General features: G+C 37.6%; 1 protein-coding gene across 3 annotated transcripts; it reads left to right on the top strand.

Moving 5' to 3' along the window:
* Positions 1 to 234: 234 nt before the first annotated feature.
* LOC130940015 (uncharacterized) lies at positions 235 to 5,012 on the top strand. Of its 3 annotated transcripts, XR_009070226.1 has the most exons (8): positions 235 to 702; positions 830 to 943; positions 2,232 to 2,312; positions 2,684 to 2,856; positions 2,984 to 3,080; positions 3,529 to 3,669; positions 3,909 to 4,162; positions 4,802 to 5,012. XR_009070226.1 is itself a non-coding variant. In XM_057868147.1 (7 exons), exons 1-6 carry the CDS (start codon positions 463 to 465, stop codon positions 3,640 to 3,642), a joined length of 819 nt encoding a protein of 272 aa, XP_057724130.1. In that variant the 5' UTR covers positions 235 to 462; the 3' UTR covers positions 3,643 to 3,669; positions 3,909 to 4,320. The 3 variants fall into 3 exon arrangements, 2 of the variants coding, with proteins under 2 accessions (XP_057724130.1, XP_057724078.1); XM_057868147.1 differs by lacking the exon at positions 4,802 to 5,012 and having other exon boundaries at positions 3,909 to 4,320; XM_057868095.1 differs by lacking the exons at positions 3,909 to 4,162; positions 4,802 to 5,012 and having other exon boundaries at positions 3,529 to 3,870.
* The last annotated feature ends 18,614 nt before the right edge of the window (positions 5,013 to 23,626 follow it).

Here is a 23,626-nt window from a genome sequence, read left to right as displayed (position 1 = left end):
AAAATAAAAATTAAACAATTTAAATTATTTATTTATTTTTTATTTTTTCTTTCCTCCTCGTACACATATTTTCATTTCCATCGCAGCTAGCGCCTAGCGCACTGATAACTCTAAATAATGAAACGAGTAAAAACGAAAAATGTTTATAAAATTATTTTATTTTATTTTATTTTCGTTCGTTGGATATTCTACAAATGGATAATTTGGTAACCTCACGTTTTGTTTGTGGTGCTAATTTGGCATCTTAAGCTTCAATTCAACTCAACAGTGTGAGAGAACACGTTAACCATAGTAGCACCAATGCAGTAACGCTGCACAGAAAAACCAAAGTGCGGTGAAGATTCTTATGCTAAGTTTCCAATCATCGATGGCTGCATGTTCAAGCCATCACTCTCACTAGCGTAGCTTAGCTTAGGTTACTTTTGCAACCGAAAGAGAAAGAAGAAGAAAAATAGGGGGGGAATGCAATCGTTACGCATAAAGAGTTTAGGGGATTTACGGTTATTGAGCTCGACCACGACGAATCGGAAGAGGGAATGGGCGAATTGCAGCATGAGAAGGAGAGTGGCGATCTTGGCGTGTGCTTCGGAGAGAAACGGTTATGGAAGTGGCAGAGAAGACAGCACCACAAGCTCCTTTCAGTCTCGGAGCCACACTTACGCACTCTTAAAGCAGCAGATGGAGGTAGCTGCTAAATCTGAGGTGATGATCTTTTTGGAATCGCCAAAATGTTTATTGTACCAGCAGGTTTTCTTTGTTTATTTTCTGTTCAGTTTTTTATGATTAATTAAGCTTTTTTTTCCCCCGAAAAATTCATTGGCGTATGTAGGATTACAAAGAAGCCGCTAGGATTCGAGACTCACTCAAGCTGTTTGAGGAGGAGGAGCCTGTTTTGCGTTTAAGGAGATTGCTCAAGGAAGCCATTGCTGATGAGAGATTCAAGGTCTTTATTCATATTTTTCTTCTTTCAATCATTTCATTTATTGTGCCTAACTAACTTTTCATACTAAGCTAGTTAACTACTCTTCAAGCTGTACATATATTCACGGTTAGTTGCTGACTGACTAACCACTAGGGAGGAAAATAACTAACTTCCTGTGTGAAGCTAACTAACTGAACTGACAAGAGGTTTTGGGGGCATTTTCTGTTATGTGATTTCGATAGGTAAAGCTCTCAGGTAACAGTTGGTCTTGGAGTGGAGTACTTGACTGTAGGATCCTTGTTTAGGTTGGTTAAATTTCTTGTTCAACTGGAAAATGTTTAAATAGGAAGCTTGCCCATTTCATAGTTTGAATTAGAGACATTAATGGGATATAACTGCATATCAATGTTTCGACATACATTCTGAGACTGAGACTGAGACTGAGAGACAGAGATTAGGAGATAGAGACTGAAGGACAAACTAAATTAAGTCTCTGTATTGTGTTTGATATAAAATGTACTGGATTGAGTTATGTCTAACTATCATATTTGGCTTAAGATAAATATAAAGATTGAGGGGTAGATTTAGAATTTGAAAAGTTAAACGAGAGTCTTTTTTTTTTTAATATTATTAAAGTTTAGTCTCCAGTTCCAGAAATTTTGGTCCCCTCTGTTCCCCACTTTCTGGAGGTACTAAAGCGACTGAACTTTTGTGTCTGGGACTCAGGTTTTAGTTCAAGTCTCTAACTACCAAATATAATAGAGTCCCAGTTCCTCAGTTTCAATTCCAATCTCTGGAAATAAACACTACCTAATAGTTTCTCGTTGTTTTGGTTTGATTTACTGTTGGTATAATTAGTTGTATACTATTACTGATCATGGGCCGCACATTATTATTAGAATTCAGCTTTTTAAGTAGTATGGTATATGAGTAGGCTTGATAATCTTGCAGAAGAAAGCTTGATTGCATGCATGTATGCTTGAGTTCTGCTTGGTTATTCCATGAATACTGTCTTCAAAATCAGTAACTATTTGTTATAAAGCCAGCCAGTAAGCAAACAAAAGTTCGAGCAGTTATGCTTCTATGCTCAAGCTGATAGTAGCTCACTAGCACCATCTGACTTGAAATTTAATTGTCCTATTCTTCTCAAGTTGAATTTTCTTTCAAAGTTTGTTGGACTATAAGATTGGTACCCTTATCCTTCATCTTCTATTGTGAATTGACAAAACTTGGCCTCTTTCCAGTGTTTGTGCTGTTACGCATATTTTCTTAAAAATATGCATTCTGACGTACTCTCCCTTTTTCACAGGATGCAGCGAAATACCGTGATGAACTAAAAAGCATTGCCCCACATTCATTTTTAAAATGTTCAAGTGATGCTACAACATTGGTATGACCGCTACATTCAGTTAAATACTAATCTTCATATTTTAAATTATTCAATCTTGACGTAATCTTATATCTAAACCGAGTTAAATGTGACTTCCCTTTTTAAAACAGTGTTTAGATTTGATAGCCTTGGTTAAACTATTAGTTTAATATAATTTCAAACATGGAAATGTCGATTCAGCTCTTGCAAAAATGTTCCAAATTTCTTTTTCTTTTTCTTTTTCTTTTTCTTCTTCTTTTCTTCTCTTGTAGAAACTGTTAAACTTGTAATTTCTGGGAGTAAATGCCTTTAGCGCTTTATCTAATCTGGGACATCACATACTAGGACACAAGGGAATTCTGAACTCTTGACATATATTTCAACTTGTTCAGGGAATCAGGGTTCAAGTTAGGAGTATATATATAGAGGGAAGAAGTCAACCTTCGAAGGGGCTATACTTCTTTGCATATAGAATAAGAATCTCCAATAACTCAGACCAACCTGTTCAACTTCTTAGAAGGCATTGGATTATAACAGATGGTAATGGGAAAATGGAAAATGTCTGGTGAGCTTATTATCTTTTGCTTTTCTATTTTGTTGTATTATGCTTTCTAGGTGTTTCTTTTTCCTTTTGAATCCATGGTGTTTCCAGTTCAACATAACTTCTATGCTTTGTTTTTTAAATATCACAGGGGGAGTGGTGTTGTAGGTGAACAGCCAACAATACTTCCCGGGACTAGTTTTGAATACTCTTCAGCATGCCCATTGAACACACCAAATGGTAGAATGGTAAGAAATGCTTTTCTTTCAATTTTATTTATTTCATTATTTTGGGCAATTCTTTGTTCTCTAATGATGCAATAACTAGTAACTACCACTCTTTGGAATATCTATAATTTTATAGAAACACTATCATTTAGAAATTGAGGAAGTAGTAGTAATATAACCACAGTCCACAACGAAGGATAGAAGCATAAAATTTCTTCCCTTTATTTATATATTCCTGGAAAATTATTAATCATTTTGCTTCAATAAAATAAATTGTCTACTCGAAGTATATACATGACATAGTTTTTCTGCTAATTCCCCATTGTTTTAAACTCATTGTTATAGTTGTTTATTTGATTCAAGATTGATTCTGAATTTCAAGCATTTGCATATATACCTCCGCATCAGTCCCACATAATAAAACCATATTATACCTTAAATCTTGTCATTTTGGATTTTTATAATGCAGGAAGGTGACTTTGAGATGATACATATTGATAAAGTAGGCTCAAGATCGTTTAACGTGGCCATTGCCCCTTTTTCTCTGTCACTCCTTGGAGATGATGAAGGCAATTCTGTTTGAGACAGAATTGCAATACCACTTTCTGAGGTTTTTGTGTCGAATTAGCGCCGAAATGTGATCAAGGATTAAAAGCAGTCAAAATTCATATTTGCATTATTATTTAAGAGTAAATTTTTGCCACTGTTGCGAAACTGACGATCAACAAATATTTTTCCATGCATATGTACATAATGATGTGAAGAATTTGGGGATTTATACTATAGATAGTTCAAAGTTCCAACTCTGCTATTTCCAATCACTATTTCATTTCATCTCAATGTATGCAGAGGGCGGCGAAATTACACTATATTCTGTGTTATTTGTTGACCGAGGTTTGCATTTTTCTTCTCGACAATTATTTGAAGTGGTTGTAATGAAAATGGAGAAAAGCAAACAATGTTATCACCTTTTGAGGGATCATCTCACTATATGGATATGTTTTGGATGTGAGCAACCATGGGCCAATATCTATCCACTTTCAGCATTGTATCTGCGCGCCAGGAGTGGATAATTTCTGATCGATAGTGTGTATGTTGGGAAGGTAATAAGACTTATAGCACAGAGAAATATTGAGTGTGAAAGACTATTTTTTATTTTCAAATGTTCAAATGATTGAATGGTTACATATATATACACTACACAGAGGGCACAACTCATCAAATCTTTATAGAGCTTGTTTGGAATGTTAGGAATTAGAATTTACTCAAGAGTCGAATTCTTTTTCTTGTTTTAAAAAAATAAAAAATGAATGATTTGAATTCCTTCGAGAATTCCAATTCTCATTTTTTCTTCGTTTATAAATCAAACTAAAAGGGGTTTGATTTTCAAATATACTCACACAATTTTTAAATTTGAATTCTATTCTATTAATATATTATAGTCATTCCAAATCATGGAATTAAGTTTTAAATAGAAACGAATTCATTTTTTAATAGAAATAGAATTCTTTTTTATGTTAAATGATTTCCAAACAAACTCATAAAGATATTTATAGATCGTAAAAGAATGAAAGTAACTAACAAATTGATGAGTCATCATCTTCTAAAAGCATATTATTACTAAGGAGAAAGACAAAAATAACAAAATGAAAGATGAATGAGTAATTATATTGATTGGCCTTCTATGTTCTCTCATCTCTGAGTGATGGACTTTTTTTTCATTGTGCTTCAATATGTCCTAGCAAGCTGGAGGATGATATATGTTGAAAATACCTAGCTTGAACAAGTTTTCCTGGAATGACTGAGAAGAGAGAGGTTTAGTGAAAATATCGGTAAGTTGATTAGATGAAGAGATGGGAAGAAGTTTCATGCCATCAGCTTGAGACTTTTGATGGACTGGGTGACAATCAAATTCATAGTGATTGGTTCGTTCATGGAAAACGAGAATTACAGCAATGTGGAGTGCACTTTGATTGTCACAATATAGCACGGGGTTTGGCCGCATGATACATTCAAAACCTTAAGTAGATTTAAGATCCATTAGAGTTCACAAGTTGTGTTGGCGAGTGCACGATATTCGACATCAGTTGATGAACGAGCTACTGTTGATTGCTTTTTAGTTTTACAGAAAATTAAGAAATCACTCAAAAAAAAAAAACAAAAAAAGAAACCAGTTAATGAGCTTCTTGTGTTTGGGCAACCAGCTCAATTGCAGTCTGATGAGGAAACTTTTGCGTGGTCTAGAATTCAGAATAAATTTTCGTTGCAAGTATAGCTTCTAAACCAACAAAAGTCCTTTCATACAAACGTTTTGGTTGTCACAAGTAACAAACCCCTAAATAAATTGATAACCGAAGTATTTAAATCTCGGGTCGTCTTCTCAAGGAATTGCAGGGAGGTATGTTCTTATTATTGGTTATGAGTTTGTAATTTGGGGATTTTGAAAATGAGGAACAAATAAAATAAATGACAAGTAAAATAAATAAATGACTGTAAAATAAACTCTTGGCAAGGTGTGAGAAATCGGAAGGCCTATCCTAGTTATCCTTATCAATGATGACGAAAATTGAATCTTGACTCCACTTAGTTAACCTCTGTTGTTGCAAAGGAAGGTCAAGTGGCTAATTAGTTTGATCTTCAAATCCTAGTTAATTCCTAGGAAAAGATTGGGATTATAGAAGTTCAAGCTAATTAGTAAAGATAGCGGTTATCGATCACGTTGAGTTTGATAACTCAAGAGTTACTGATTTCCTAACCAAAGCCAAGAATGTGGAAAGCTGAATTGAAATCATAAATCTGAAAACATCTCAATAATGTATAATCCTAACATGAAAAGTTCATAAGCCAATTGGGCAACATAAATCAAATACCAATAAAGCATTAAAGTATCTGAAAATAAGAGATAAATATAAAGTAAAGGAAATATTGAACCTGTTGAAGAGTTGAAATAAATCCAAATTTCTAAAAATCCTAATTTCTAAATCCTAAGAGAGAGGAGAGAGCCTCTCTCTCTAAAAACTACATCTAAACTACCAATGATGAATTATGAAAAGCATGATTATGAATGAATGGATTCTCCCACTTTATAGCCTCTAATCTGTGTTTTCTGGGCCGCAAACTGGGTCGAAAACAGCCCAAAAATCGCTGGAGAAGAAATCTGCCACGCTGATTTTCGTAACTGCGATGCATCCGCGTGGATGACGCGTTCGCGTCACCTAGCGTCAGGGCAACTATGACATATTATATATCAAATCGAAGCCCCGGACGTTAGCTTTCCAACACAACTGAAACCGCGTCGTTTGGACCTCTGTACCTCAAGTTATGACCGTTTTAGTGCGAGAGGGTCAGGCTGACAGCTTTGCAGTTCCTTCAATTTCTTGTATTCCTTCCGCTTTTGCATGCTTCCTTTCCATCCTCCAAGCCATTCCTGTCCTATAATCCCTGAAATCACTGAACACACAGATCACGGCATCTAATGGCAATAAGAGAGGATTAATATTAGCAAATATAAGACCAAAGAAGCATGTTTCAATCATAGTACAAATTCCGGAAGGAAAACATAAAACATGCGATTAGTATGAATAAATGGGTAAATAGTTGATAAAAACCACTCAATTGAGCACAAGATGAACCATGAAATAGTGGTTTATCAACCTCCCCACACTTAAATATTAGCATGTCCTCATGCTAAGCTCAAGAGAACTAAAAGAGTGAAGGGGAATGGTAGAATGTTTGAAATGCAACCTATCTATATGAATGCAACTACATGCAAAAATGATTCTACCTACTTGGTTAAAAGTAAATAAGTTCTCCAAGACAAAAATAATTCAAATTTCACTAATTCAAATCATATAAAATAAAGACAAGTAAACTTGTAAGAAGATAGCTCATGAAAGCAGGGAACATAGAATTAAGCATTGAATCCTCACTGGTAGTGTATATCACTCTAGTCTCTCTAGTGTATAGGGTAATCACTCTACTCTTCTCTAGTCATGCTTTCTAAACATTGTTCTTCATCTAACTAATCAACAAATAATTAATGTACCAATCCACACATCATGAGGTCTTTTCAAGGTTGTAATGGGGCCAAGGCAAGGGTGAGGATATATGTATGGCTAAGTGATCTATAAATTGAATCTTTGAGTAACCTGAGCTATCACCTAACATACATACATTCTATATAACTTCTAAAACCATGCCTAGCTACCCATAATTCCCACTTTTGTACAATTCTCATACTCATGTACCAATTTTTTTTTATATTTCTTTACTTTTATCACATGTGCATTGATCTTTATTAAAGCTTAACATTGGGGTAATTTTATCCCCTTATTCACTTACTTATTTATTGAATTTTTTTTTCTGAAGCATAACTTATCAATGCACATGAATTTTTCATTATATATATATATATATATATATATATATATATATATATATATATATATATATATATATATTGGTTTTTCATGAGTAGGTTCCCAAATTCTCAATATTCAAATAAATTAGAAACATGATACATTCCCTTATTAACCCATGTTCCCACAGTTTCCCCACACTTAGTTGATACATAATCTCTATCTTAAGCTAACTAAAGATTCAATTTGGGATTTTTACTTTTATTTTTCTGCTTAAGGCTAGTGATGTGGTTATAGAACAGAAGGGGGTTAAAAGGCTCAAGGTGGCTAACAAGGGTGATGTAAAGGGTAGGCTTATTTGGGATAAGTGAGCTAAAATCAAATAATGGCCTCAATCATATGCAAACATGTAAATACACTAAATATTGGACATATAGAATGGAACAAAGCAGAGATTGCAATTATAGAGAAGGAAACACACAAGAATAAAAATTTATGGTTAAATAATGTAACCATATAAATAAGCTCAAAATCTCACAGGTTGTGTGTTCTTTGGCTCAAAAACTATGTTCCAAATACAACTTCAAACAAGTGTAACAAAAAATTTTATTTAAATTAGTGAAATGCTATAAAAAGTTTCTTGCAAAAGAAATTATTACTTTAACCAAGTGGTAAAATATGCAAAAATCAAACAAATATGCAAATGCAACAATGAACTATCAAATAAAATAAAACATTGGTGTTGAAATAGGAAATAACTAACCCATGGAGATCAGTATCGACCTCCCCACACTTAAAGATTGCACCGTCCTCGGTGCATGCTAAGATGTGCAGGTGGACGGGTTGTTCCAACTGATGCTTTTCTCCAAAGATTGTGCAGATGGACTTGTCTTCTCTCCCTATGTAAACGTCTTCCGCTTCCCTTCCGGGTGGCCATCCTAAAAGAAAATAGGGAAGAAAAGTAACCAAGAAATAAAGATAAGAAAATAAATGAAGTATTGTTGGGTTAATGCCATTTACATGGAAGCTTCAACATGTACGTGAGAAAACAATAGAAGCCATGTAATGCCAGTGGGACAAAATGTACAACAATGGGGAAGAGAGTGGGTAATGAAAGACAATGTAAGTTCATGCCAATGTAAAAAGAATACAGGTATAAAAGATTGACATTGACAGAAAATGAACATTACCCAACATTGTAAAATAAGTCACTAAGCATCAAAATGACACCAGAAAAGATGCAACAGTTAAATAATAAAATCAACACCAAAGGAAAAAGAAAAGAAAAATATGCACTAAATTAAAATGCAATGAATGAAATATGCAAATAAATTAAGTAAAATAAAATGAAAGATAAGAAGAATGAGAGGGGAAAGAAGTGAGTAAGAAAGGAGGGAAGGAAAAATTAGGATTGGGGAAGAAAAGATAAGATATTTGGCAAATTAGGATAAGTTGTGCGGCGCAAGCGACGCGGACGTGTGGGGCACGCGGTCGCGTGACTTGCGCTTTAAGTTAATCGACGCGGTCGCGTCGGTCACGCAGTCGCGTGACACATGTTATGCTTCTGGCGCTAGTGCAGTCTCGTGCCTGCACAACTCTCTGTTCGAATTATTTTATTTGCCAAATTTGGGGTGACGCGATCGCGTGGGGCATGCGATCGCGTGAGTGGGCTTTAGAAAGGAATGACGCGAACGCGTGAGCCATGCGTCTGCGTAGGTAGAATTGTGCGTTTAGCACCAATCCAGCACCACTCTCGCACAATAATTCGTTCTGCACCCTTTTTACGTCGAAAATCAGGGCACGCGGCCGCGTGGATCACGCGGTCGCATGGGAGGCCATTATTCCCATGTGACGCGGAAGCGTCGGCGATGCGGTCGCGTGGGTCAATTTGTGCCACTGGCACACCTCCAGCCACGCTCCAGCGTGACTTTCTGTTCAATTCTTTTCTTCCTAACGCACTAGCGACGCGGACGCGTCAGCGACGCTGCCGCGTCGCGTGCGTGTTTTCCCTTTTTTTTATGCAGTATGCAGAGTGCAATGCTTAATATGAATGCTATGCATGATTCCAGGTTCAATAAAAACTCAAAAGCAGACTAAAATTTAACTGAAAAAAGAACGGTCATACTATGGTGGGTTGTCTCCCACCTAGCACTTTTAGTTAAAGTCCTTAAGTTGGACATTTGGTGAGCTCCTTGTCATGGTGGCTTATGCTTGTACTGATCCAGGAATCTCCACCAATGTTTGCAAATTCAATATCCTCCGGGATCCCAAATCTTGTTTCTACACCCGTCTTTAAGTTGATTATCATGATTCCATCCGGGTGGTTCAGCTTTAGAATTCTCACTGAAGCGTCCAAACAACTTTCTAGACCCATTCAATTGAGCTCTATACCAACCTTTGCATTTAAATTTTGAGCTTCCAACCATAATGAACCTTGCAGGATAGATCTTACCACTGACCATCTTCTTCTTACTCTTAATGCCACAAAGAGTTCTAAGTTGGCCATCCGTCTCCAGTAGCCCGTATTCAAGTGGAATTAGAAAGCTAAGGGATATGAATTTTACCCACTTGAATGTTATGAAGGATGATGGCAACTTAGGGGGAGGTGTTTCTAATGAACGTGCAAGCTCCACTCCCTTGTGCTCTTCTTCGACATCTTCCACCTCTTTGTAATTTTCAATATCAACCTCTTCCTTTTGGTGAATTTCTTCCAATTTAATCTCTTCTTCATTGTTTACCAAGGGCATGGGAGGTTGTGCCTCTTCTTCTTGAATCTCCATCTCTTGATTAACCTCTTCCAAGTCTTCTATTATGACATGCCTTGGAGGTTGTACACCCTCCTTAATAACAAATTCAAACTCCTTAGAAGAGGGTTCTGTGACTCGAGGTTCCCGTGGAGGTTCTGCAACTCCTAAATCTTCAACCACGTCGTCCTCTGTAACTATTATGGGTTTCTCCACTTGTTCCAGTACAAAGTCATGCTCCTTATTGTCCACTGGAGTCTCTAGTGTCTCCTTCATGCTACGTTCTTCATTAGATTCTCCACATGAAGCCATGGGGGTTCCTTGAGTGTTCGAATGTTTGGAAGGTAATTGATTTATTGCTTGCTCCAATTGATGAAGGGTTGCATGAAATTGATCTACTGTTTCCTTGAAATGACCCCTTGACTCTTGTTCCTCCTTGATGATTACCTTTCCATGACAACTCCCTTCAAATACTCCTTCATCTTCAAGGGTCTCTCCTACCTTCACCTTTAGTGCCTCCTCTAGCTCCTTATGAAGTATGGGTTCGCAAAGACGATCCTCTCTCTCTCTTGTTCCATATCAATAGCATCATTGGGATCATCTTGCTCTTGGATTGATGGATGTGGGTGCTCTTCCATGGATGGTAGTGATGAGATGGGTGGATCATTATGTGGTTGAAAAGGAAGTGCACCAGAGCTTGAGGGTTGATTGTTGAAGGTATTTGGTGGTCCCATTCGGGCAGCGAGAGCTTGTATAGTAGAGTTTAGATCGGTAAATGCTTTCTCCATGGAGGTTTGGGGTGGATAGGAGGGTTCATTTGTTGGGAGAAGGGGTTCATGGTAGGAAGGTGGTTCATCTTGATAATGATAAGAAGATGGTGTATATTGAGGTGATGGTTCTGTGTATGGTTCATTTGGCTTATAAGGTGGTTGGTATGGTGGGTACGGGTTAGGATCGTATGAGGGTGTTTGGTGGTAAGGGGCTCGTGAGTATGGTAGTCCAAAGCTATGTTGAGGAAGGGGTTCATAGGCGTATGGAGGTGGTTGTTGCCATGAGGGTTGATTAAATCCTTTTGGCTCCGTCCATCTTTGATTGTTCCAACCTTGATGCCTGTTCTCATTGTAATTTCTTCTTCCTGCAACATAATTGTAACCAGACTCATAGCCAAAGGGGTGAGAGTTCATAGTAGTGAGAGAAAATAAAAATAGAAACTAACAAAAAGAAAGTATTTTGAAAAAGATATAATTTTTGAAAATTTTATTTGAAAAAATATTTACAATAACCAATAATAAGGCACACGTTAGCAATTCTCCAGCAACGATGCCATTTTGATGAGAGAACTTTTGCGTGGTCTAGAATTCAGAATAAATTTCCGTTGCAAGTATAGCTTCTAAACCAACAAAAGTCCTTTCATATAAACGTTTTGGTTGTCACAAGTAACAAACCCCTAAATAAATTGATAACCGAAGCATTTAAACCTCGGGTCATCTTCTCAAGGAATTGCAAGGAGGTATGTTCTTATTATTGGTTATGAGTTTGTAATTTGGGGGTTTTGAGAATGAGGAACAAATAAAATAAATGACAAGTAAAATAAATAAATGACTGTAAAATAAACTCTTGGCAAGGTGTGAGAAATTGGAAGGCCTATCCTAGTTATCCTTATCAATGATGACGAAAATTGAATCTTGACTCTAGTTAGTTAACCTCTGCTGTTGCAAAGGAAGGTCAAGTGGCTAATTAGTTTGATCTTCAAATCTTAGTTAATTCCTAGGAAAAGATTGGGATTATAGAAGTTCAAGCTAATTAGTAAAGATAGCGGTTATCGATCACGTTGAGTTTGATAACTCAAGAGTTACTGATTTCCTAACCAAAGCCAAGAATGTGGAAAGCTGAATTGAAATCATAAATCTGAAAACATCTCAATAATGTATAATCCTAACATGAAAAGTTCATAAGCCAATTGGGCAACATAAATCAAATACCAATAAAAGCATTAAAGTATCTGAAAATAAGAGATAAATATAAAGTAAAGGAAATATTGAACCTGATGAAGAGTTGAAATAAATCCAAATTTCTAAAAATCCTAATTTCTAAATCCTAAGAGAGAGGAGAGAGCCTCTCTCTCTAAAAACTACATCTAAACTACCAATTATGAATTATGAAAAGCATGATTATGAATGAATGGATTCCCCCACTTTATAGCCTCTAATCTGTGTTTTCTGGGCCGCAAATTGGGTCGAAAACAGCCCAGAAATCGCTGGAGAAGAAATCTGTCACGCTGATTTTTGTAACTACGACGCGTCCGCGTGGATGACGTGTTCGTGTCACCTAGCGTCAGGGCAACTATGACATATTATATATAAATCGAAGCCCCGGACGTTAGCTTTCCAACGCAACTGGAACCGTATCGTTTGGATCTCTATAGCTCAAGTTATGACCGTTTTAGTGCGAGAGGGTCAGGCTGACAGCTTTGCAGTTCCTTCAATTTCTTGTATTCCTTCCATTTTTGCATGCTTCCTTTCCATCCTCCAAGCCATTCCTGCCCTATAATCCCTGAAATCACTGAACACACATATCACGGCGTCTAATGGCAATAAGAGAGGATTAATATTAGCAAATATAAGACCAAAGAAGCATGTTTTCAATCATAGCACAAATTCTGAAAGGAAAACGTAAAATATGCGATTAATATAAATAAATGGGTAAAGAGTTGATAAAAACCACTCAATTGAGCACAAGATGAACCATGAAATAGTGGTTTATCAGAGTCGTTAAAAACCAGATAACTGTAGAGCAAAAGTTCTAAGAAAGAAAATACATTGTCCTGGGCTGTTCTTTAAGTAACGAAGCACCCTGATGGTAGCACAATAGTGAGTGTGAGTTGGAGAGGCTATAAAATGACTTAATTGTTGGGTTGCATAAGTGATGTCAAGCCGAGCTGTTGTAAGATAAGGAAGACGACCAACAAGACAATGGTATACAGTAGGATCAGGAAGCAAAGGACCACTATCTTGGGATACTCTGGTGGCATTATCCATGAGTGATGGAGCAGGCTTAGCCCCTAGTAAGCCTCAATCAATCAATAAATCCAAGCAATAATTGTATTGAGAAAGGGATATCCCTTAGGCAGAATGGGCAACTTATTCCCAAAACATATTTCAAGATGCCCAAGTCTTTAATTTTGAAGCGATTATCCAAAATTCTTTTAATGGAGGGCATATCATAAACAGAGTTACCAGTTAATACAATGTCATCAACATAAACTAGCAAAATCCAAATCTCAGAACCAACTATCTTAATGAACAAGCTGTAATAAAAAATTGCCTATTGATACCCACAAGATGAAAGAAGATTAAACATTGTCATGGTCAAGAAGAAGAGAGACTCGATGGTAAAGCCATATACACTTCTTCGGATAATTCACCGTGCAAAAAGGCGTTGTTCACATCCATTTATTGAATTGGCTAGCTCTAATTGAGGCAACTGCCGAACTATTCGCATAGTTGCTGGCTTAACCACTGGTGAAAAAGGCTCAAGGAAATTGACACCCTCTATTTGTGTAAAGCCTTTTGCCACCAAATGGGCTTTATACCATTTGACAGATCCGTCATGGCGCCGTTTAATCCGGTAGACAAATTTACAACCAATTGAATTTACCTTACGAGGACAGTCCACCGAATTACAGGTTCGATTCAACTGTAATGCTTTAATCTCAGCCCTCATGGCGTTATGCCAATGTGAAAATCTATTAGCCTTTGAAAAGGACTTGGGCTAAAAAAGAATGCAAAGACAGAATAAATTTGCGACGGCACTCAGAGAGAGATGAACGGGAAATACAGATTGAAGGGGATACCGACATCGAGAAGTGCTTGATGTGGGTGAAATGAGAGAAACATTGCAGAGGTAGTTAGCCAATTGAGTTGGGATCAGATTTGCCATACAGTGTGACAGGATTTTAAGGAAGAGGAAAATTGGTGGAGTTAGGGGGAAATGGTGGTAACGTCAAGAGGTGGTGATGGTGGATCTAATGGTATTGAAGGTGAAGATTGGGGAGAAGAAAGATTGATATGGAGGGTTTAGGAAGGTCAAATATTAGTAGAGGGAGAAGAAATTAAAATAGGCTTAGTAGACGGACGAATGGAATGCACTGGAGTTGAGTTTGGATAATTAGGGATTAGTATCTGATGAGAGGTGTGAAGTGTGGGATTAGTGGATGGGTCAATAATTTTTTTTTGTGGTCAAGTGGATTGGACAGCCTCTAGTCCTAGACGTTACACTCATACACCATATATCCACATAACACACTCACACACACTATAAGAGTACACATTATGGGTTTTTAGACAAAATTCAGCCTTAGCTGGGACTTGAACTTGGGTGCAGCTTGCAAGAGGTATATAGATATGTCATCTGTGCTAGGCCTCTGCTGTGATGGGTCAATGGGTTTGGGGTGAGGCTCAATAGGGAGAGGTACATGGAAAGTAGACTGAATTATGTAAAAAAGGTGGATGATTTGGTGAATCAATTTGTGAAGTATTGGGCTTATGAAGAACGGGTTAGAGGTCTTGGTTAGAATTAAATAGGCTTGGACTAGATGAAGATGGATGACAATGATTGAATTTGGGAGGAATTGGATTTGTGCTAAGGGAAAGGGGGTGGGAGTAATTTTTATGAAAGGAAAAGTGTGACTCATGAAAGGTGACATGTCTGGACGTTTTGTTTGTCGTCAAGAGAGTAGACAATATATCCTTTGTAACTAAGTTGGAAGCCAAGAAAAATCCCTTTGTATGCTCTTTTATCAAATGTTGAATGTTAGGTAGTGATGGTGGAAATGTATCAAAGACAACCAAAAATTTTGAGATTGTCAAAATTTGGTAGTTTGTTGAAGAGAATTTTATATGGTGTTTTAAATTTGACACTAGAAAAAGGGACTCTATTGATGAGATAAACGACATGGTTTAGAAATAGAGGATGTAAGTTTAGAAATAGAAATTAGATTGAAATGAAATTGTGATAAATAAAGAATCTTTGTAAGGATTAAAGATTTTAAAAATTTCACAATTTCAATAAATTGAGCTATGGCTTGGGAACCATTTGGCATATGAACCAAGATGGGATTAATTGGAGAATAGAAAACAAATTGAGAAGAATCAAAAGTGATGTGGTCGATTGCTCTAGAATAAAAAATCCAAGCATTAGAAAATTTGTTGTGTGAAGAAACATTATGCAAAATGGAATAAGTATAAGAAAAGCAAAAAAAAATGGGTATCCAAACTTGGGCTTGGGAGAAGCCCAGTTTGAATTTGGTTGGTATGTGCATTGTTGTTTTTGCATTCATGAGTTTGGGCTTCTATACTTTTTAGAAGTGCTAATCGAGCATTATGTTGGGCTGAAATGAAACCCAAAGGATGAGGTTGTTCTGCTGGCCTAGAAGATGAATCTGCTATGCTGTCCCGAGGTGGTCATCAAGAGAAATCTAATCAACCTTGGTGCCATTTTAAAATTATGTATATAAAATCATATCAAAGGTGATGGTGGCTAGGCTTCGAGACATCTTGGAGAAGATTGTATCTCCTATCCAGAGTGCGTTCGTGAGTGGAAGAATGATCCAAGATAATATTATCATTATTTAAGAGGCTTTCCACAAGATTACCAACAAAGGGAATCATGCATCACAAGACCTAGTTATCAAGTTGGACATGAATAAAGCTTATGACAGGATGGAATGGAATTTCATGGAAAAAGTGCTCAAGGCTTTTGGATTCCATCAGAAGTGGGTAAAGCTTATTACGGAGTGCATTAGGAGCGTGACATACAAGTTCAAAATAAATAGAACTCTTACCAAAGAGATTACGCCTCAGAGAGACAGGGAGATCCACTTTCACCCTACCTTTTTATTATTGCATCGGAAGTGTTTTCTATTCTAATGGATAGTGCACTAAATAAAAATCTTATTACTGTGGTTAAGTTAGCTCCTTCAGCACCAGTGATTACCCACTTGTTATATGCTGACGACTGTATTATTTTTTTAGGAGCAAAGGAAGAAGAAATATACCAACTTGTTCAAATTCTAAACCAGTACACCTCAGCATCTGGCCAAGTTATCAATCTAGAGAAATCCGAGATAATTTATGATAACCACATTCCAATCCAAGTTAGAGTCAACATAGAGGAAATCCTTAACATTCCGGCTTCGGACAAACCGGGGAAATACTTAGGCTTACCAGCGCAATAGGGTAGATCAAAGAGTAGATCACTAGACTGGATAATGGAAAAGGTGGATGGCAAGATAGAAGGGTGGAAGGAAAGTCTGTTAAATCAAGCAGGAAAAGAGGTCCTCATCAAATCAGGCATTCAAGCAATTCCAGCTTATGCCATAAGTATCTTAAAATTTCCTAAGTCCTTTTGCAACAAGTTAAGTGCAAAAGTGGCCAAATTTTGGTGGAAGGCTCAGAGAAAGGAACGGGGTATCCATTGGAAGGCCTGGACAAAGCTTTGCACAAGCAAAAAAGAAGGAGGACTAGGATTCAAGAAGTTTCACTACCAAAACACTGTGCATTTAGCAAAGCAAGCCTGGAGGATCATTAAGCATCCTAATGCTATATGGTTCAGATACTTAAAGCTCTATATTTTATGAATTGCGACTTTTGGGATGCAAAAAAAAAATCGAGGTGGATCTTAGATTTGGGGTAATATATTACAAGGGAGGGAGCTTTTGAAGAACAAACTAAAAGGAATCATAGGTCAAGGAAGGAACGTCAGTGTATGGGAGGACAACTGGATACATGGCATCAACCACCCACTAAATAAGGATATTAATGAAGACCAAAGAGTGGAAGAGTTGATCCTACCATCAAGAGAGTGGGACTAACCTAAGATAGAAAGAGTTTTTCCTCCGGTCTTAGCAGAAAAGATCATCCGAACACCAATCAGCAAAATAGTGGAGCAGGACAAACTGATTTGGCCATATAGACAGGATGAAAACTACACAATCAAGACCAGGTATCACGTTGCAAAGAAAGAAGAAGAGGGAAAAAGCACAACAGACAACCCATCAACAAGCTCCTCATTAGAAGATATTTGGATAGGAATATGGAACATGAAAACTCCCAAAAAAATCAAGATGTTTATGTCGAGAGCTACTCATAATATTTTTTCGGGTAAAGCCAATTTAATAAAAAAGAAGATAACTAATTGTAATCTATGTCCTGTTTGTTTGCAGGAGGAAGAGACAATTGAGCATGCATTATTATTATGCGACTGGACGAGAGCTGTATGGTTTGGCTCACAAATACAGTGCACACCAAATAAAGAGAACGTCAAATCAATAGGATTATGGTTATAAGAGATGCTCAGAAAATGCAATCAAGGAAACAAATCAGAAGCAATCCAGAATTGGAGCAAAATAGGCATCATATTGTGGGTAATTTGGAAAGTAAGGAACGAGAAAGTCTATCAAAACTCAGAACCAAATCCAGAGTCAACCATCAACTATGCTAGAGTTGAACTAGAATACCTGAAGTCAGCAGAAGAGAGCAACAATGAACCTAAAGAACAAATCAGGAAAAGCTCAGTACCTGTCAAATAGAGAGCATCTCCTTCTAATTGGCTCAAATTAAACACGGATGCAACCTTCCTTAACAAATCAAATTCTGGAGCTATAGCAACGGTCATCAGGGACTGTAATGGATCTCTCAGGGGAGGGACTATGGTGCACGAAATCTTAATCCCAATATCAAAATCAAAATTTCTTATGATCTCGTACCACTAACCAGCAAGTGCACTGGGTCGTCCAAGTAATACCTTATGTGAGTAAGGGTCGATCCCACGGAGATTATTGGTTTGAAGCAAGCTATGTTTATTTTATTATTCTTAGTCAGGATATTAATTAAAATTATCAGTTGGAATTATTAGAAAAATAAAAGGGTGTGAAATAGTTACTTGTTGTGCAGTAATGGAGAATATGTTGGGGTTTTTGGAGATGCTTTGTCCTCTGAATCCCTGCAACATAATGCTTACTCACTTTCATAAATGCAAGGCTCCTTCCATGGCAAGCTGTATGTAGGGAATCACCATTGTCAGTGGCTACCTCCCATCCTCTCAGTGAAAACGAGCACGGCTAATCAGCTGTTGGTTCTCGATCATGTTGGAATAGGATCCATTGATCCTTTTGCGTTTGTCATCACGCCCAGCAATTGCGAGTTTGAAGCTCGTCATAGCCATTCAATCCTTGAATCCTACTCGGAATACCACAGACAAGGTTTAGACTTTCCAGATCCTCAAGAGTGGCCGCCATCAGTTCTAGCTTATACCACGAAGATTCTGATTAAGGAAGCTAAGAGATACTCATTCAATCTGATGTAGAACGGAGGTGTTTTCAGGCACACGTTCATGGATTGAGGAAGGTGATGAGTGTCACGGATCATCACCTTCTCCATAATTAAGCACAAATGAATATCTTAGATAGGAACATGCATGTTTGAAAGGAGAAACAGAAACAATTGCATTAATTCATCGAGATGCTGCAGAGCTCCTCACCCCCAACAATGGAGTTTAGAGACTCATGCCGTCAAAGTGTATAAAATTCAGATCTGAAAATGTCATGAGGTGTAAAGTAAATCTCTAAAAGTTGTTTAAATAGTAAACTAGTAACCTAGGTTTACAGAAAATGAGTAAACTATGATAGATAGTGCAGAAATCCACTTTTGGGGCCCACTTGGTGTGTGCTGGGGCTGAGACTTAAGCTTCTCACGTGCCTGGGGCTGTTTTGGGCGTTCAACGCCAGGTTGTAACCTGTTTCAGGCGTTAAACTCCAGCTTGTAACCTGTTTCTGGCGCTGGACGCCAGACAACAGCATGATACTGGCGTTGAATGCCAGTTTACGTCGTCTATCTTCGCGCAAAGTATGGACTATTATATATTGCTGGAAAGCCCTGGATGTCTACTTTCCAACGCCATTGAGAGCGCGCCAATTGGACTCCTGTAGCTCCAGAAAATCCATTTCGAGTGCAGGGAGGTCAGAATCCAACAACATCAGCAGTCCTTTTTCAGCCTAACTCAGATTTTTGCTCAGCTCCCTCAATTTCAGCCAGAAAATACCTGAAATTACAGAAAAACACACAAACTCATAGTAAAGCCCAGAAATATGATTTTTGCCTAAAAACTAATAATATTCTACTAAAAACTAATTAAAACATACTAAAATCTACATGAAATTACCCCCCAAAAGCGTATAAAATATCCGCTCATCACAACACCAAACTTAAACTGTTGCTTGTCCTCAAGCAACTAGATAAATAAAATAGGATGAAAAGAAATTAAGAAGTAATAATATTTCAGAGTTTTTAAGTGGAGCTCAGATTCTTATTAGATGAGCGGGGCTTGTAGCTTTTTGTTTCTGAACAGTTTTGGCATCTCCCTTTATCCTTTGAAATTCAGAATGATTGGCATCCATAGGAACTCAGAATTCAGATAGTATTATTGATTCTCCTAGTGTAGTATGTGGATTCTTGAACACAGTTACTTTATGAGTCTTGGCCGTGGCCCTAAGCACTTTGTTTTCCAGTATTACCACCGGATACATAAATGCCACAGACACATGACTGGGTGAACCTTTTCAGATTGTGACTCAGCTTTGCTAAAGTCCCCAGTTAGAGGTGTCCAGAGCTCTTAAGTACACTCTTTTTGCTTTGGATCACGACTTTAACCACTCAGTCTCAAGTTTTTCACTTGGACCTGCATGCCACAAGCACATGGTGAGGGACAGCTTGATTTAGCCGCTTAGGCCTGGAACTATTTCCTTGGGCCCTCCTATCCACTGATGCTCAAAGCCTTGGATCCTTTTCACCCTTGCCTTTTGGTTTTAAAGGGCTGTTGGCTTTTATTCCCTTTCTTGATCCAATGATTCCTTGTAAATTTTTTTTTCACTTTTTTTTTCGCAAGCTTGTTTTTCACTGCTTTTTCTTGCTTCAAGAATCAATTTCATGATTTTTCAGATCATCAATAACATTTCTCTTGTTCATCATTCTTTCAGGAGCCAACAATTTTAACATTCATAAAATTCAATATCAAAAATATGCACTGTTCAGGCATTCATTCAGAAGACAAAAAGTATTGCCACCACATATAAATAATTAGAATTTTCCTTATTAAGAACTCGAAAAAATATTGCCTCTTTATTCTAAGAATCTACTACTTTATTCATATTTGATAATGATGAGACAAATAAATTATAGCTTAATTGGAGATAAAATCAAAATAGAGATACTAATTACTACTACTCCTATATAACTTCTAAGGTAAATTTCTAAAAAATACTATCACAGAGTTAAAGCTTAAAATTAGAACTTAACAACCTGTATTTTGGGAAGTGGATGTTCCTCTAGTCTGTGGGGTGCTTGGTCCTTCAAGGAATAGCTTCTGACGCTTTAGTTCCTTCAGTTCATATCCTTGCTCTTCCTGTTCCCTTAGGTGCCATGATCTTGATGAGTTTTAGCTCAGTGATCATGGCAAATCACACCAAACTTAGAGGTTTGCTTGTCCTCAAGCAAAAGAAAGGAAAGGAGAGGAATAGAGGGAGAGGCAATTTCGAAATCCAAAAGATATGATGAGTTGAAAAAAGATTTGAAAAAGATTTGGATTGGAAAAAGATTTATGTTTATGAATTAAGATACATTTGACATTTTTGAAAAAGGAATTTTAGAAATTAGTGTTTTTAGAAATTAGGATTAAAATTTTTGGAATTGAAGGATGATATTTTAAAACATGTTTATGCAAGAAATTATGAATTGAAACATAAAAATTAGAAAATTTGTGAAGAAAAACGAATTTTACCTCCTCCCCACCATTCTGGCGTTAAACGCCCAAATGCTGCTTGTTTTGGGCGTTTAACGCCCAATTGCTGCTTCTTCTGGGCGTTCAACGCCCAGCTGTTGCTTCTTTCCGGCGTTGAACGCCATGTAGTCCTTTGTCACTGGGCATTTTTCTGAACGCCCAGGACGCTGTCAATCTGGTGTTAAACGCCCAGAAGGTGCTTCTTTCTGGCGTTCAACCCCAGAAGATGCTCCTTTCTGGCGTTTAATGCCCAGATGGCTACCCTTACTGGCGTTGAATGCCCAGTGGGTGCTTCTTTTGGGCGTTCAACGCCCAAAATGTTTCTTACTGGCTTTTTCACGCTAGTAAGCTTCCAAATTCCCTTGTAACTCTATGAATCCAATCAATTGCTATTTTACCTTTTGAAGATACTTTGACATATACCTGTAAAAATTAATTAGAAAAAACAAATAAAATTAAATTTTGTGAATGGCTGGGTTGCCTCCCAACAAGTGCTTCTTTATTGTCCTTAGCTGGACAGTGAGCTCTCATGGAGTCTCATAGATAATCAGAGCAAGGTTGGGACCTCCCAACATCAAACTTAGAGTTTGAATGTGGGGGTTCATCACCAAACTTAGAGTTTGGTTGTGGCCTCCTGATGAGCGGATAATTTGTACGCTTTTTGGCATTGTTTTTAGTATGTTTTTAGTATATTTTTATTAGTTTTTTGTTAAAATTCACTTTTCTGGACTTTACTATGAGTTTGTGTGTTTTTCTATGATTTCAGGTATTTTCTGGCTAAAATTGAGGGACCTGAGCAAAAATCTGATTCAAAGACTGAAAAGGACTGCAGATGCTGTTGGATTCTGACCTCCCTGCACTCGAAGCGGATTTTCTGGAGCTACAGAAGCCCAATTAGTGCGCTCTCAACGGCGTTGGAAAGTAGACATTCTGGGCTTTCCAGAAATATACGATAGTCCATACTTTGCCCAAGATTTGATGGCCCAAACCGGCGTTCAAAGCCACCCTCAGAATTCCCAGCGTTAAACGCCGGAACTGGCACCAAAATGGGAGTTAAACGCCCAAACTGGCATAAAAGCTGGCGTTTAACTCCAAGAAGAGTCTCTACACGAAAATGCTTCATTGCTCAGCCCAAGCACACACCAAGTGGGCCCGGAAGTGGATTTTTATGTCATTTACTCATTTTTGTAAACCTTAAGCTACTAATAATCTATAAGTAGGACCTTTTACTATTGTATTATCATCTTGGTTTTTCTGGTTCCCTCTCTGGGGCCGAAACCAATGATCACTCTTGTTCTTATGTATTTTCAACGGTGGAGTTTCTACACACCATAGATTAAGGTGTGGAGCTCTGCTGTACCTCGAGTATTAATGCAATTACTATTGTTCTTCTATTCAATTCCGCTTGTTCTTTGTCCAAGATATCACTTGTTCTTCAACTTGATGAATGTGATGATCCGTGACACTCATCATCATTCTCACTTATGAATGTGTGACTGACAACCACCTCCGTTCTACCTTAGATTAGGTGAATATCTCTTGGATTCCTGATACACGATGCATGGTTGATCGCCTGACAACCGAGTGCTCGCCTGACAAACGAGCCAGCCATTCCGTAAGATCAGAGTCTTTGTGGTATAGGCAAGAACTGATGGCGGCATTCAAGAGAATCCGGAAGGTCTAACCTTGTCTGTGGTATTCTGAGTAGGATTCAATGATTGAATAACTGTGACGTGCTTCAAACTCCTAGCAGGCGGGGCGTTAGTGACAGACGCAAAAGAATCAATGGATTCTATTCCGACCTGACCGAGAACCGACAGATGGATAGCCGTGCCGTGACAGGGTGCGTTGAACATTTCCACTGAGAGGATGGGAGGTAGCCACTGACAATGGTGAAACCCTTGCATAAGCTTGCCATGGAAAGGAGTAAGAAGGATTGGATGAAGACAGTAGGAAAGCAGAGAGACGGAAGGGAAAGCATCTTCATACGCTTATCTGAAGCTCTCACCAATGATATACATAAGTACCTCTATCTTTATCTTTATGTTTTATTCATCACCATACCCATTTGAGTCTGCCTGACTAAGATTTACAAGGTGACCATAGCTTGCTTCATACTAACAATCTCCGTGGGATCGACCCTTACTCGCGTAAGGTTTATTACTTGGACGACCCAGTGCACTTGCTGGTTAGTTGTGCGAAGTTGTAGTGATCACGATTTCGCGCACCAAGTTTTTGGCGCCGTTGCCGGGGATTGTTCGAGTATGGACAACTGCCGGTTCATCTTGTTGCTTAGATTAGGTTTTTTTTTCTTCAGAGTTCTTAAGAATGAATTCTAGTGTTTCAAGGTGATGTTCTTATCATCACCAAAGCTGATTGATCTTCATCAATTTAGCTCTTGAATGCAATGTTCTGCTGAAGCTTGGCTAGCCATGTCTAATTCCTTTAGACTGTAGCTTTAGACTAACATTGCATGATTCCTGGAATTCTCATTAAGAATTTTGATATTTTTATTTTCTTGTCCATTTAATTTTCGAAAAAAAAACCAAAAAAATTACAAAATCATAAAAATAAAAAATATTGTATGCTTCTTGTTTGAGTCTAGTGTCTCATGTTAAGTTTGGTGTCAATT

The sequence above is a fragment of the Arachis stenosperma genome, chromosome 1 (assembly GCF_014773155.1).
Source record: "Arachis stenosperma cultivar V10309 chromosome 1, arast.V10309.gnm1.PFL2, whole genome shotgun sequence".
Taxonomy (NCBI): Eukaryota; Viridiplantae; Streptophyta; class Magnoliopsida; order Fabales; family Fabaceae; genus Arachis; species Arachis stenosperma.
The sequence above is the reverse complement of the archived record's forward strand: the minus strand, read 5'-3'. Positions and strand labels throughout refer to the sequence as shown.

What these genes read in the sequence shown, in the direction of transcription:
- LOC130940015 (XM_057868147.1), top strand. Translation starts at nt 463, where the DNA reads ATGCAATCGTTACGCATAAAGAGTTTAGGGGATTTACGGTTATTGAGC. An exon ending in TTGCTGATGAGAGATTCAAG is followed by an intron (nt 944 to 2,231) that starts GTCTTTATTCAT and finishes CCTTTTTCACAG; the next exon opens with GATGCAGCGAAATACCGTGA. An exon ending in ACACACCAAATGGTAGAATG is followed by an intron (nt 3,081 to 3,528) that starts GTAAGAAATGCT and finishes TTTATAATGCAG; the next exon opens with GAAGGTGACTTTGAGATGAT.